At 36.3% G+C, this 14,007-nt stretch overlaps 1 protein-coding gene across 1 annotated transcript; it reads left to right on the top strand.

The window, feature by feature from the left end:
- The first annotated feature begins 1,139 nt into the window (after positions 1-1,139).
- On the top strand, positions 1,140-7,647 carry LOC120069938 (alpha/beta-Hydrolases superfamily protein). The gene is made up of 9 exons (XM_039021782.2): positions 1,140-1,944; positions 3,014-3,090; positions 3,171-3,276; positions 3,465-3,557; positions 3,647-3,712; positions 4,806-4,951; positions 5,138-5,246; positions 6,028-6,092; positions 7,144-7,647. Exons 1-9 carry the CDS (start codon positions 1,681-1,683, stop codon positions 7,289-7,291), a joined length of 1,074 nt encoding a protein of 357 aa, XP_038877710.1. The 5' UTR covers positions 1,140-1,680; the 3' UTR covers positions 7,292-7,647.
- The last annotated feature ends 6,360 nt before the right edge of the window (positions 7,648-14,007 follow it).

Genomic DNA, 14,007 nt, shown 5'->3' with positions numbered 1-14,007 from the left:
TCCAAACCTCTCACATTCACGACATATGAAGTTTCTTTCTCAAACCTTTTGACCACCACTATTTCCTTGATCACTTTCGATCTTCTTGACTTATTGATTTGTTGGCCTTGAAACATGATTATTGTTGGTGTTATCCATGTCTCTACATAAGGGGGGAGGGGGGGGGGGGGGGGGGGGCAGGACATAGAGACCTTGAGAGCTAGAGCGCTTGTCCCAAATGAGTCTGATACTACTTCAGATGAGTCTACAAATTAAATCTAATGTCACTGCAATGACCTGGCCCCCTTTTCACTTGCTAGTTGAAAGCACAAACAACCAATACTTCGCCAAAACTCAATGATTATAATGGCTTAGACAGACCAAGCTTCAAAACTGTAGAACACCTTCTTTTCTTCTCGCGATATAACACTTACAACCACTTATAGTTATGAATGAAAACCAAACAACCAAAGAAAAATCCAGAAACAAAAAGGCGGCTTAACCTCAAGCCTGCCATCAAATCAACATTAAATATAAAAACACAAGAGGCAAGAAAGTCACCCGAAAGGCAACAACACAAATAAGGAAAATATTACCTCAACAAATTTGCCACTAATAAAGAAAGAATACCATACATGAGATCTATCAATAAAATCAAAGACAAAACATCCAACATAATAAAAGAAAATATTATTGGCCAACCAAAACCATAATAGACTTACCTCTCTCTGGGAGCCATCATGATGTATTTATAGATGTAGTTAACCTAGTTCTCCCTAATAGGGTTTTAGAGATGCATTGGGGATTATCTTTTAACTCCTTAAGTCGAGGCATATGAGGGATATTCCCTTATGGGCATTTTACTAGAGTCAACCTCGGCCATGCCTTGACCAAGCACCTTCTCTTATGCCAATTTTGGTCATTTGGCGATCCTTTAAGTTGGGGCATATGCCATCGATACCTTGTTAGGCTCGACTTGCTGAGACTGAGTACATTGGCCTAGGCTTGCTCCTTTTTTAAACCCATTCTGGTCACGGGGTGTTACTTTCGACCTCTATATAATCTTGTTATCTTATTGGTTTTATCATTTTGTGATTGCTATTTTTGGTCCAAAATCACTCGTACCAAATATCAATGCAAAAAGAAAAAAAAACTTAAAAAAAATTATAGGTTTCCATTTTTTTTCATTTCTAAGTTAATTACATTCTTAGACTATATTTTCTTTTTACATACAATCTTACAACTATATGATAGCTAATATTTAGCCTAGACACTCAACTACAAGCCTAAAAAAAAACACAATTACGGTAAAACACGAAAAAAACACAATAACAAATTGACTTTCTTGTCGGATACCATAGGTTGAGGAAATTTGTATTTGAAAAAAAAGAAAAAAAGAAAAAATGCACATGGAGGGAAACTTCCACGCGCTTTTTACAGCGCGTGTAATGCGGTTCAACTTCTTCGTGTCTCGGCTGGGCGGGGAACAGGAGAGGCTCAAGGCCCCTTTTTTTCCCTCTTTTCATGGCGATCCAACCCAATCTGAACAAACCCATCTTCCATTTCTTCTAATTTTTTTAGTTTCTCGATCTTTTCTCTTCTGCAAATCCCAATCCACCATTATCGAGAGCTGTAGATTGAATAAAGAATGTTGTAAATTGTAATCGGCAATGATTTGTATTGGGGCCTGTGATATTTGACATGAATCTCTCGCTTTCTTCTTCCTCTTCCTCTTCAATTCCTTCCGTATCTGTATCTTCTTCTTCTTCTTCCTCCTCCTCCTCTTCGTCTTCAACCACTTCATGGCTCTCCGTCATAGTTCGCGGCCGTTCCGATAGGTCTGCGAGCATGAAAATGTCAGCCAATACTACATCTGGCTCTCCTGCTGGGGATTCACCTGGTCCTGTCGTCAAGAAGAATCACTTCCGTGGGTTGCTCTTCAAGTACGGTCCCAAGCCAATTCAGGTCTGTGGATCTTTCATCTTTCACAATATCTTTAATAGGGATTGTAATTAGATTGTTTTTCTGTTCTTTGCACGTATTTAATTTGATTGGATTGGTTAGCAAATGGGGACCTTAATCTTGAATATTCCCTTTTTGCAAGTGGTGGTGTTGAGAGAAATTAGTGAACATCTCTTTGGACTTTTTAAGGCTCAAAAGTATGACTGTATTGAAAAATTTATGTTATACATATATATAGACTATTTAATTCAAGACATTAGTTTAATTGAAGTGCTTTTGTTTCTTCTTCTTCTTCTTCTATTAGTTAGCTTGTAATCTCTTGCTAAGTGTTTGCATTGTACTTGATTTCATATCTTGTTAGTTATGTCTGTTTTATCTCCATTATTGTATTTTGAGCATTTTTCTCATTTTATTATTTCAATGAAGATGCTTGTTTCTGTTTTCTTTGTTAAAAAAGAACATATAGGTTTGTTTGGTTCTGGTTCATTACATTCTAATTATTTGCTTTGGTTTATGTTATGTGTATGTTAAATTAGCTCTTAACCCAAAAGCTTAGGCTAAATGGTTACTGTAAATGTATGTCAATACTATTCAACACTTTTTCTCACTCGTGGGCTTGAAAATTAGTAGAAGACCAAACAAGTAAAAATCAATATTTATTTGAGAGGAATGACATTACAAGAGTTTGAGGAGGGCTTGTTCTAATATTGTATTAGATCACTACTTAATCTCAAAAGCTTACAATCATGGGTTATGGTGAATTTAATTATCTTAATACTTTAACAGTGTAGAACATACTTCTGTAGCAATATTAGTGAGTGGTCGTGCTCTGTGATTGTGATGTTTGAATTACCATGGCCACTTTTAACTTTGACATTGATCAATTCTGATGAGTAATGAGTACCGGGAGTTTTGATGTTTGACTCATCACTGTCCGTGTATTCCATTTGCCTTAGAAGTTATAATCTCCCACCAAGTTAAGGAATGTTATCCCCTAGAATTCATTAGCTTCTAAGAATGAAAAGCACTTCTTCTGCATGGTGCCTGGTTAATCATGTCCTTTATGCTGCAGGTTGCATTTAAGACAGGGGATTACAAACAGCAAGTCATATTCATTGGTGGATTGACTGATGGCTTTATGGCAACAGAGTATGTTTTTGTGGAGGGTTTTTCCGTGATTGAACCTTTCACTTGGTTGGCTTGAATATGTATTTCTTTTTTATTTGCAGATATTTGGAACCTCTGGCAATTGCTTTGGATAAAGAAAAATGGTCACTTGTTCAGATACTTCTCTCATCATCGTACAGTGGATATGGTACCTCCAGCTTGCAACAAGTAAGTTGGATGGCCAACATACATAGTTTCTTGAAGGAAGACACTATCGTTTAGTTGGCAAACACTAATATATAGTTTTCCATTTACCTATAGTTAGAGGTTAATTGATTATTTGCATTGTGAATTGTGATATGCTGTCTGGTTCTAGACAAGATGTTGTTTTAATAAAAGGATCTTGATATGATTAGGATGCCAAGGAGCTCGATCAGCTAGTAAGTTATCTGATCAATAAAGAAGACTCTGAGGGTGTTGTGTTACTTGGACATAGTACTGGCTGTCAGGTAATTGCTGAATGTTCTTGAACTATGGTTGAAGCTTTGATCAACAGTTGGAAATTTTATCTAACTATGTTCTTGTGACATTGTTGCAGGATATAGTCCATTATATGCGTACAAATGCAGCTTGCTCTCGAGCAGTTCGTGGTGCCATTTTGCAGGTAATAGTTTATCCTTGAGTGCTCCATTATTGGAAGATTCACATCTGAAAGGGAAAAAAATATGTTGGTGTAGAACTTCTTTTTAGGTTGACCTGAGCAATTGGAAAAGTCCAGCATTAAAATTTTGGGTTCATTGTTCATCCACTTAGGATTCTGGTAGCTAAAGTTCTACTTGACTTCACATAATAATAGCAAGGTGAAAGTGTTCGATTTTGGGGACTAAAGGATTAAGATTTTCTTATGCAACAAGGGTTTGCAATTTTGTAATCTGAAAGTGGAACTTGTATTCTGTGGCATTATAATATGTAAGAATGAGTTTGCTTGTGTCTTTCAGTAAACCACTTTACTATTAGCACTTAAACAATTTTGATGGTGGGTTTGAGAGCATTTTTAAATTAAATATTTTATCGTTAATCACCATGGGGTTGGCCTAGAGATCAATATGGGACTTAAGAGGAATGAATTTAAGCCATTGTAATCACCTATCTAAGTCTTAATGTCTTACGAGTTTCCTTGGCAAGGTGCAATCAAACTGTTGTAGGGTCAGACAGTTGTCCTTGTGAGAACTGTCAAGGCGTGTTCAAACTGACTTGGACATTTATGAATATTAAAAAAAACAAAAGAAAAAATTAAGCATTTTGAAAAATTTTAGAAATAATTTTCTGATATTCATAAGCCAAATATCAGGTGAGAGATGATTTTACAAGGGTCCTTGGTGCACTAATTTTGATGCATGATCGGGAGTGGTATATTTGACCAATAATTACTCACACCTAAACAACTTGTATTTCCTCGACATTATCCAGATGGTTTTTACTGGTGGTTGGGAACCTGGATACTTTGGTAATGAGTTCAAAGAATAATACCTACTTATCTAGGATCTTGAACTATATCTTTGTTGTAGGGTTATACAATTTTCCTGTAGAGTTTTAGATGCCCATGGTTATCAAAATGATGGAAAATAGTTATTTCCCTCTTGGCTTTTGAAAACTTGTAGTCAACTTCTTTTAGATAGTATGTAGTTCCATCACTGGATGCACTTGATCATGTGTAGTTTTGAACTTTTAGGCGCAATTCTTGTTTATATGGTCAGGCTCCAGTTAGTGATCGAGAGTATAGAGCAACTCTTCTTGAAACAGCAGCCATGATTGACTTGGCTTCAACTATGATAAGCGAAGGCAGAGGATCAGATCTTATGCCAAGAGAGGCAGATCCATCTTCTCCAATAACTGCCACTAGGTGAGTACAAGACCACAATGTCTTTATTTGAGATGGAAGTTAGTTTTATTACCAGTTGCGTGTGTGTGTGGCAATTTGTGGTGTCTCATTAATTTTTTCTTGAGATAGAAAGTTTTAATTCATTTCATCCATGAAAAGTTTGGAAGAAATATTGCAATTTTTAACATTACTATTAGCTATTTGCAGGTATTATTCCCTATGCTCCTATATGGGGGATGACGATATGTTCAGCTCTGACCTTAATGATGACCAGCTGAAAATGAGACTTGGCCACATGGCTAACACACCATGTCAGGTCTGCATGCACACTTCTCTCTTTCTCTCTCTCCCTGGTCAGTCTGAATGGAGCAATACAATTTTCATGCATGATATATGATGAGAATTCTATTCTTCAATCAGAGTAAAAACCAAAAGGTCCAAAACAAATCAAAGACAATAATCACGAAGAAAAAGGAAAGAAATAGATAACACCCAAGATTCTATTGGTTCTGTTGAAAATAGCAGTTTGACCTAGGGGCATTTTTGTAATTTCTCATGCACCTAGAGTTTCCCATTGGCTATTTATTTGAACTGTACCCTTGTATTCTGTGTATCAAAAAAACAATAATAAAAATCAGTCTCTATCGTGGTTTTTTCTCTCTTTCTAGGATTTTCCACGTAAACTTTGGGTTCCCTTTTCTACTCTCTTTTCCATTAGGTTCGATAATATGTCTACATCCATTGAGAGCTTTCAAATTCATTAACCAAAGAGAGTGTCAGCCATACAAAACTGATCACACCCAGATGGCCAGACCCCAAATAACCCTTAATTTCGCCCTCAAAGAATCTAACTCCCAAATTGGTATCAGTTAGAAAAGATAGCAGAACACCAGCTGGGAGGAGAAGTGTAAATACGGTTAAACAAAGCATTTAACTACGGTAACAAATAGGACTGCCAGTGCCACGTAGTGAATGAGTCAAAATGATCAACAATATGTAAGACACGAATAAAAAGAAATTTCAATTTTGGACCAATATAAAGTTCAAAACATCATCTGTTCTGTTATGGCTAATGGTGACATGCATGTCGATTGCAGGTTATCTATTCCATGGGAGACGAATATGTGCCAGAATATGTGGATAAGAAGTCATTGGTGGATAGGTAAACTATATAACTCTTGTTACACATATGCAATTGCTTATTCCTTAGTCCACTTGCCTCGTACAATTTGCCTTTTCTGATGGGGGTGGTATTGCTCAACTTTGTTTCATAATAAATAATGTAACTCGCAGATACGATAAGAACTCTACTAGAGTATTAAGGCATATTAGTAATTAGATGGAGAGATTGTTATGGTATTGAGATATAAATATAAAGGGAAAAAGGGAGGTGGAGAATTGTTTAGACGGTTTAGGCTTGACTATTGAGTTAGTGTACTCAAGAAAGGGGAGGTTCTGATGGAATGTTATATCGATGACCCATTTTTAAGGGCCTAAATGAAAAAAGACCCACTTTTTAGAAAACTAAGTTTTTCGGCCTTCTACTTGCTTCATTGCATGGTGAGATTATTGTTACAACCCTTTGAAGCACCTATGTGGCCCTCAACACTCAATTCTCACTACTCACTCTCGCTCATGTCGATATCATTCTCGCTATCACTCTCGATGACTCGACACTTGACACTCGCTCTCACTCTCATTACTCGTTCTTGATTCTACTCTCTTATAGAGAGAGTTAAAAGATGAAAAAACAAGAAAGAAGAAATGAAATGTTTTAAATGTGTTTAAATTTAAAATATACAAAGCAAGAAACGAGAATAGGTAACGAGAGCGAGAGTGGAAGCAAGTGCAAGTGTGAAGTCAACATGAGCAAGAATGAGTATCAAGACAAATAAGAGTAAGTAGCGAGAAGCGAGCGTCAAGGGCCAGCATCCATATTTCTTTGAGTTGTTACAGTAATTTCACCATGTGACGATGCAAGTAGAGGGTAAAAAAACTTGGTTTTCTAAAAAGTGGGTTTTTTCATTTCAGATCTTGAAAATGGGTCATCCATACAAAAATACCAGGTTTCAAGTCCCTTGAAGACTTTAGTTATCTTGTAGTCTTTTCCTATTATATTGCAATACATTTTGGTTCAGTCTTGGATTCTATCAAAATATTTTACCGAGCATAGTGCTTGATTCCTAATGATGTTGCATTATGAGCTAATGCAGATTGTGCAAAGCAATGGGAGGTGCAGAGAAAGTTGAAATTGAACATGGAAATCATTCTCTCTCCAACAGAGTTAATGAAGCAGTTGAGGTCATAGTTGACTTTGTGAGAAGGGAAGGTCCTAAGGGCTGGGATGATCCATGGCATTAGTATTGTTCATTCTTCTGTCTTCTGCTCTGCTGTCCCCTTTGTGTTTTTTCTTTTCTTTGTCACTGTGGTTTCTTAATTTTCTTTTTATAAATGCATTAACTTATATTTTCCTTCCTTTTTCTCATCATTTAATTTTATTATATCTCCAAATTGAGATGGGTTAGATTCTGAAAAGTATTGTTTTTTTAATGGGAATGAGATCTCTTGTGTCTAGCTAGACTGTGTCAGCTGTGGTAGTTATGATTGTTATGTACAGACAGAGGGAGTTGGTTTGTTTAACTGACTCCCTTAGATTTGGAATTTCTTGTTGTGTTGTCCACAATTTTAGTAATTGCTTACAGAAAGCTTATTCAAAAGTGGTTTCTGTTCCCATATGGCTAGAGCTTTATATATTAAGGTTCAGGATTAACCTATTTAAACCCATGTAGGTTTAAATTATACTTTTCCATTCTTATATTTTGTATTTGTATTTTTCATGCTCCGTTTGGTACCTATTTGATTTTTGAAAATTAAGTCTATATGTTTTCAAAAACTAAAATAAATTTTGAAAACTAAAAAAAATAAAGTAGTTTTTGGAAACTGCTTATTGATTTTGGAATTTAGCTAAGTGTTCAATTCTTTTACTTTAAAAAAATGAAAATTATTGCAAGAAATTGAGAAGATATAAATTGAGTATTTTAAAAAAAAAAAAAAAATCAAGCGGATATCAAAAGGGCCTTAAAGGCAACTTTGGTTTTTCTTTAAACAATTATACATTTAATCCATAATTTCTTCCATTGTTAAATTGGTTTAAATGGATGGAGTTTTATATATGGTGAAAGAAGTTAACCAGTTTAGTTTCATTGCTCATTTAAACTAATTCTACTTACACTGTGTGAGACAGTATAATAGTTAAGATAAAAGTTTAAATGTACATAAATTAATTTAATACAAAGACCTTACGGTAAATAATTTGACCAAATGGTGGTTCATGTATAAAAATTTAACGGTACGTGTGAGATTATTTACAATTATATAGAAGATTAGGATCATTGTTATTGTTTATTTCAACTTAAAAGATAACGTTAATATAATTTAGATTTTATGAGTTTTCTAATTTTACGTATTAACAGCGAGTAAAATCTCTCAGTATTGTTTTTTTTTTTAGAGAATAAAACAAAATTTAAAATTTAGTTTAGAGATATTTTGTTTTTTAAAAAAAAAAAAAAAAATTCGAAAATGGTTGAACCATAATTTTATTAGCATGTCAAAATAGCAGTCCAGTTTCCAGAGCCATCTGTGAAAGCACATGGCCAACATTGGTTGGCTTTCTATGCAAACTCCCACTCAATTTCAGATTAATTAATTAATTATTAACTATGGTGGCGTGTTTATCTACATGAAATAATTTATATCATTGGGTTTAATATTTTTCAAATATGAAATATTCCCTCTTGCTTAATCGATTCATGTTACAAAATATATACATACATAATTTTATTCAGGGATGACCAAATAAAATCGAACCAAAATTTCCTGATTTATATTTTTTCATCAATTTTTTTAGTCCAATAACTGCAGGTTGAGAATTGAACTTTCGACCTTTTGAAACAGAGATCATACTAATATCACTGTACTAAGCTCGCTTTTCCTTTGGTAAATTAATCAAAAGGAAAAAAAAAATATATTTTTCTCAAGAAAAGGGTCCATAGTGGTTTGAGTTTAGAAAATTTCTTATGGATATGCACTTAAAAGATATTTAAATATTATTTTGGTATTTATTTGGTTTATTTTTGTCTATGTACTTTCAACATACTTATTTTAGTATAATAATAGTTCAATTTAGTTCTTATACTTTTAAAATATTTATTTTGGTTATTGTGCTTTCTATTTTTATATATTTTGATAAAAAAGAGCTTACCTCAATTGACATTAGTATGTGTTAGAGGTTTGTCGTTCAAATCTGACCCTCATTTGTATTATTAATTTTTTGGTATGTTTTGATCTTTGTATTGTTAAAAGTGACTGTTTCGGTGCTATTTTGTCACCAAAGAGAAGACAACTCAGCAATCTAGTCAGCAAGACAAGTCCTCATAATTACAACTTTACCAATTAATAGAAAGAATATAATTGGTTATAGAAGAACCAATCAAATCACATGTATTATTATTATTTCATTCATTTATCATTAAAATCCCAAAATTAGGGATTCCTATTGTATAAAGAGTGCATCCCCTATATAGTGTAATATATCAGAAAAATACAAGAAAAACTTCAGCTGAAACCTTTCATCTTCTGCTGACCTTTCGTCTTCCTCTCCAAACGGCTACTGCCCTTTCAATTTCCATTTCTATCTTGGTATCAGAGCGTCATAATGACCAACGTCAATCAAGGCAATCTGGGAAACAACCTCGGCACAACCAACTTCAACAGCCTACCTCTAATCAACTTCTCAATCAGATAACCTCCATCAAACTCGATCGCAGCAACTTCCTCCTTTGGAAAAACCTAGTGCTTCCAATCCTTCAGAGCTACAGACTCGAAGGACATCTAACCGAACAAAAGGTATGTCCCCCGATGTTTTTGCAATCTGCAGTTGGTGAGAGTATGCCGACTGGAACGATTGGAGCAGGAGCTATATCGTTCAGCTCAGAAAGAAGTCCCGATAGTGGAGCTTCCAGCTCGTCGACAACACATGAGGTAAATCCTCAATATGAAGCGTGGATGGCTGTAGATCAACTCCTTCTTGGCTGGCTATACAACTCCATGATACCTGAGGTTGCCATTCAAGTGATGGGGTGTGAATGTACAAGGGATCTGTGGACCAGCATATAACAATTGTTTGGAGTTTAGTCTAGGGCTGAAGAAGATTATCTGAGACATGTATTTCAAACAACCAGAAAAGGTAACTTGAAAATGGAAAATTACCTACGAACTATGAAAATGAATGCTGATAATCTCGAGCAGGCTGGTAGTCTAGTGCCACTGAGAGCTCTTATTTCGCAGGTACTGCTAGGACTTGATGAAGAGTATAATGCCATCGTGGCCAAAATCCAAGAGAAAGCAGAAATGTTGTGGTTAAATATGCAATCGGAGCTTCTCCTGTATGAAAAAAAGGTTGGAACATCAGTCGAAACAGAAGACAACGATAGGCTTCAATCAAGTTAGTAATGCATCAGTGAATATGACCAATACAAGACATGTCAACCAAAATAAAAAATCTGCCAACAACAACAACAATCAGTCAACTGGTGGAGGATAACGAAGTGGTGGAGGCCATGGTAAAGGTTGAGGCAGGGGAAGGAACAACAACAAACTTGTATGTCAGGTCTGTGGAAAGATTGGACACATAACCTTCTACTACTTCAACAGGTACAATCGAGAATTTTTCCTCAACTCTCTTGAAAACAAGGGACAACCCTTTCCCAACAATCAGACCAGGAACATACAACCTCATCCGACTGCTCTAACCACTGCCTATGGAAGCAATCCTTTTCTGACAAATCATGAAAACATGACTGATGCAAACTGGTATGCTGATAGTGGTGCCTCCAATCATGTCGCCTCAGACTTCAACAACCTTGGCAACCCAACTGAATACTCAGATACTGAAGCAGTCACTGTAGTTAATGGTGATACTCTATAGATATCTCATGTTGGGAATGCCTGTCTATCTAGTGATATCTGCAATCTAAAATTGAATGACATGTTATGTGTGCCTGTCATAGCTAAAAATCTGGTCAGTATATATAAGTTAACAAAAGACAATAACGTGTTTATTGAATTTCACACAAACTGCTATCATGTTAAGGACAAGGGTACGGGACAAACAATACTGAAGGGAATGCTTAAAGATGGACTATACCGGTTAGAAGATGTAGAAGTTAGCTCAAAGTCAGTAGAGAACAGAGTCCCACTGTAGCCAGTGCATAAAAATAAAAATCTGTTTGCTCTTACCTTATCTTCTAAACATAGGGTGTCTAAGATTACATGGCATAAACTCCTTGGCCATCCATCATAAAAAAACACTAGAGTTTATTATCAAGAACTGTAATCTTCCTATATCATCTAATGAAGATCTTAAATTTTGTGAATCTTGTAGCTATGGCAAATCACATTCTTTAGCATTCCCCAACTCTACTCGAGAGCATCTGCAATCTTTGAACTCATACATACTGATCTTTGGGGTCTAGCCCCTCTCTTATCGATAGATGGTTACAAATACTATGTTATCTTTGTTGATGATCACAGTAAGTACATATGGATCTACCCTCTAAGACTAAAAAGTGACACAATTGCAACGTTTCAGCACTTTCTCACCATGATCCAAACTCAATTCAATATCCTAATCAAGTCTCTACAGTCGAATAATGGTGGAGAATTTATCAAAATACATAAGGTTTGCCATCAACTTGGCATATCCTCTAGATACACTTGTCCATACACTTCAGCACAAAATGGAAGAGCTGAGCGAAAGCATAGACATATAGTGGACATTGGACTAACCCTACTTGCCTAAGCACATCTTCCCTTACATCACTGGTGGGATGCGTTCCTATACTCAACACTACTAATCAATGGCCTTCCTACCCCTGTCCTAAGAGGACAATCATCAACGGAGGTAATGTTTAAAAAGAGGCTCAAGTTTGAGGACCTTTGAATATTTGGGTGTGTCTGCTTCCTTTGCTTAAGACCATACAACTCACACAAGCTGAACTATCACACAGAAAAGTGCACCTACCTAGGACCTGTTGTGAATCACAAAGGATATAAATGTCTCAGCTCCAATGGTAGGCCCTTTATATCTCGACATGTAATTTTTTATGAAACTAACTTTCCTTGTCAAGTGTCTCTTTCAGCTTGTAGGGCAGACAAGCAAGAAGCCGCAGTCTACCCGATTCACTAGCTATCTCTTAGTCCAGACACACCGCACAGTGACTTTATGCCCCCTACATCCACCTCTTCACCCTCACTGATAATCAGACCATCTCACACCCAATCACCAACAGGTAACACTACAGACAGTCCAAACTTACCACTTTAAGCAGACCAATCTACTGATCCTTCACCATCCTATTCAGCACATGAAACCACCTACACTGCCCAACATCCAATCCAAAATCCTCAATCCACACCCACTGTCCCACTACAACCAACCCCACCTGATCAACAACTGAATATGCCTCCCATCACAGCTACACCTAATACAATCCCAAAACCTCTACCATTACCAACTCATCCAATGGTTACCCGAGCAAAGGCAGGGATATTTAAACCCAAAATCCTGTCCTCTCACACCCAAAAAGACTGGTCCCTAATCGAACCTATAAATGTCACTGATGCCCTAAAGACCACTCAATGGAACAAAGCTATGAGTGAAGAATTCACAGCACTGATGAGAAACAAGACTTGGACTTTAGTTCCTCCATCAATATCGATGAATATTGTAGGAAATAAGTGGATATTCAGAATCAAAAGGAGTCCAAACGGCTCCATTCTACGGTACAAGGCACGACTCATAGCAAAAGGCCTCTATCAAAATTTGGACATTGATTTCTTCGAGACATTTAGTCCAGTGGTAAAGGCATCAACCATCCAGATCATCATCAGCCTTGCTGTATCTAAAGGGTGGCAACTAAGACAGTTAGATTTCAACAATGCCTTCCTCAATGGGGTCTTAGATGAAGAAGTTTACATGTGCCGACCGCAAGGATTTGTCAATCCTCAACTACCGAATCATGTATGCCGCTTACACAAGGCCATATATGGTCTAAAACAAGCACCTAGGGCCTGGAACAACACACTGAAAACAGCACTGTGCAACTGAGGATTTCAGAATGCTAAATCAGATACATCCCTATTCATATATCGAAGTACTTTTACATTGATACTATTACTAGTATATGTTGATGATGTTATTATTACAGGCACTGATTAGCAGGTAATCAACAAAATTGTCACAGCCTTGGACTCCAAGTTTGCCTTAAAAGATCTCGGCCAGCTTAGCTACTTCCTCGGAGTCCAACTTCACGATGTAGCCAATGGTGTTATACTGAGTCATGAAAAATATGTCGAGGACCTACTCACCCGACTTGATCTTGGAGACTTGAAACCAACACCCTCTCCAAGTGTACTGAACAAGCAACTCTCCATCACAAATGACACATCCCTTGAAGATCCTTATATCTATCGGAGCACGATTGGCGCCTTACAATACCTAACCACGACGAGACCAGACATTACGTATGCAGTTAATTATCATGATTGGCGCCTTCATGTTCATTTCCATTTTATTTCTAAAGAATCAAATAATCACTTTTTGAAAGTTTAGAGATCAAGTTGAACCAAAGTTGAAAGTACAATAATTATAGAAACTAAAAAATAATGATATTTTGAAAATATTTAAACTAAAATAAACCAAAATAATATTTAAATTTGAAATCCACTGCGATAAAAGAAAAATACTTATGAACAATTACAGTGCGAAACAAAGGAAGTAAGAGAATTTTCAGTTCGGGTCGGGTATTGACCCGGACACAATAACTGGTTTGTCATTGGGTCCAGAACCCGACAAGAAACATGTCGCATGGAACACACGTGCCACAGCTAAAATCTAGGAAGGCCCATGCATTAATAAATAAATCAATAATACAAAATAATTTAAATGACGAAAAAGCCCCTACCAAAGCTCAACTTCAATTATTGTCCGTCGGTGATCCGCGTTGATATGGAGACGG

This window comes from Benincasa hispida, chromosome 1 (assembly GCF_027475165.1).
Source record: "Benincasa hispida cultivar pf3 chromosome 1, pf3_genome.v1.1, whole genome shotgun sequence".
Classification (NCBI taxonomy): Eukaryota; Viridiplantae; Streptophyta; class Magnoliopsida; order Cucurbitales; family Cucurbitaceae; genus Benincasa; species Benincasa hispida.
The sequence above is the reverse complement of the archived record's forward strand: the minus strand, read 5'-3'. Positions and strand labels throughout refer to the sequence as shown.

Bases quoted from the DNA above. Each gene is read 5' to 3' on its own strand.
- LOC120069938 (XM_039021782.2), top strand. From the start codon at position 1,681: ATGAATCTCTCGCTTTCTTCTTCCTCTTCCTCTTCAATTCCTTCCGTA. The intron at 3,277-3,464 runs GTAAGTTGGATG...TGATATGATTAG, and splicing joins GTACCTCCAGCTTGCAACAA to GATGCCAAGGAGCTCGATCA. The intron at 5,247-6,027 runs GTCTGCATGCAC...TGTCGATTGCAG, and splicing joins TGGCTAACACACCATGTCAG to GTTATCTATTCCATGGGAGA.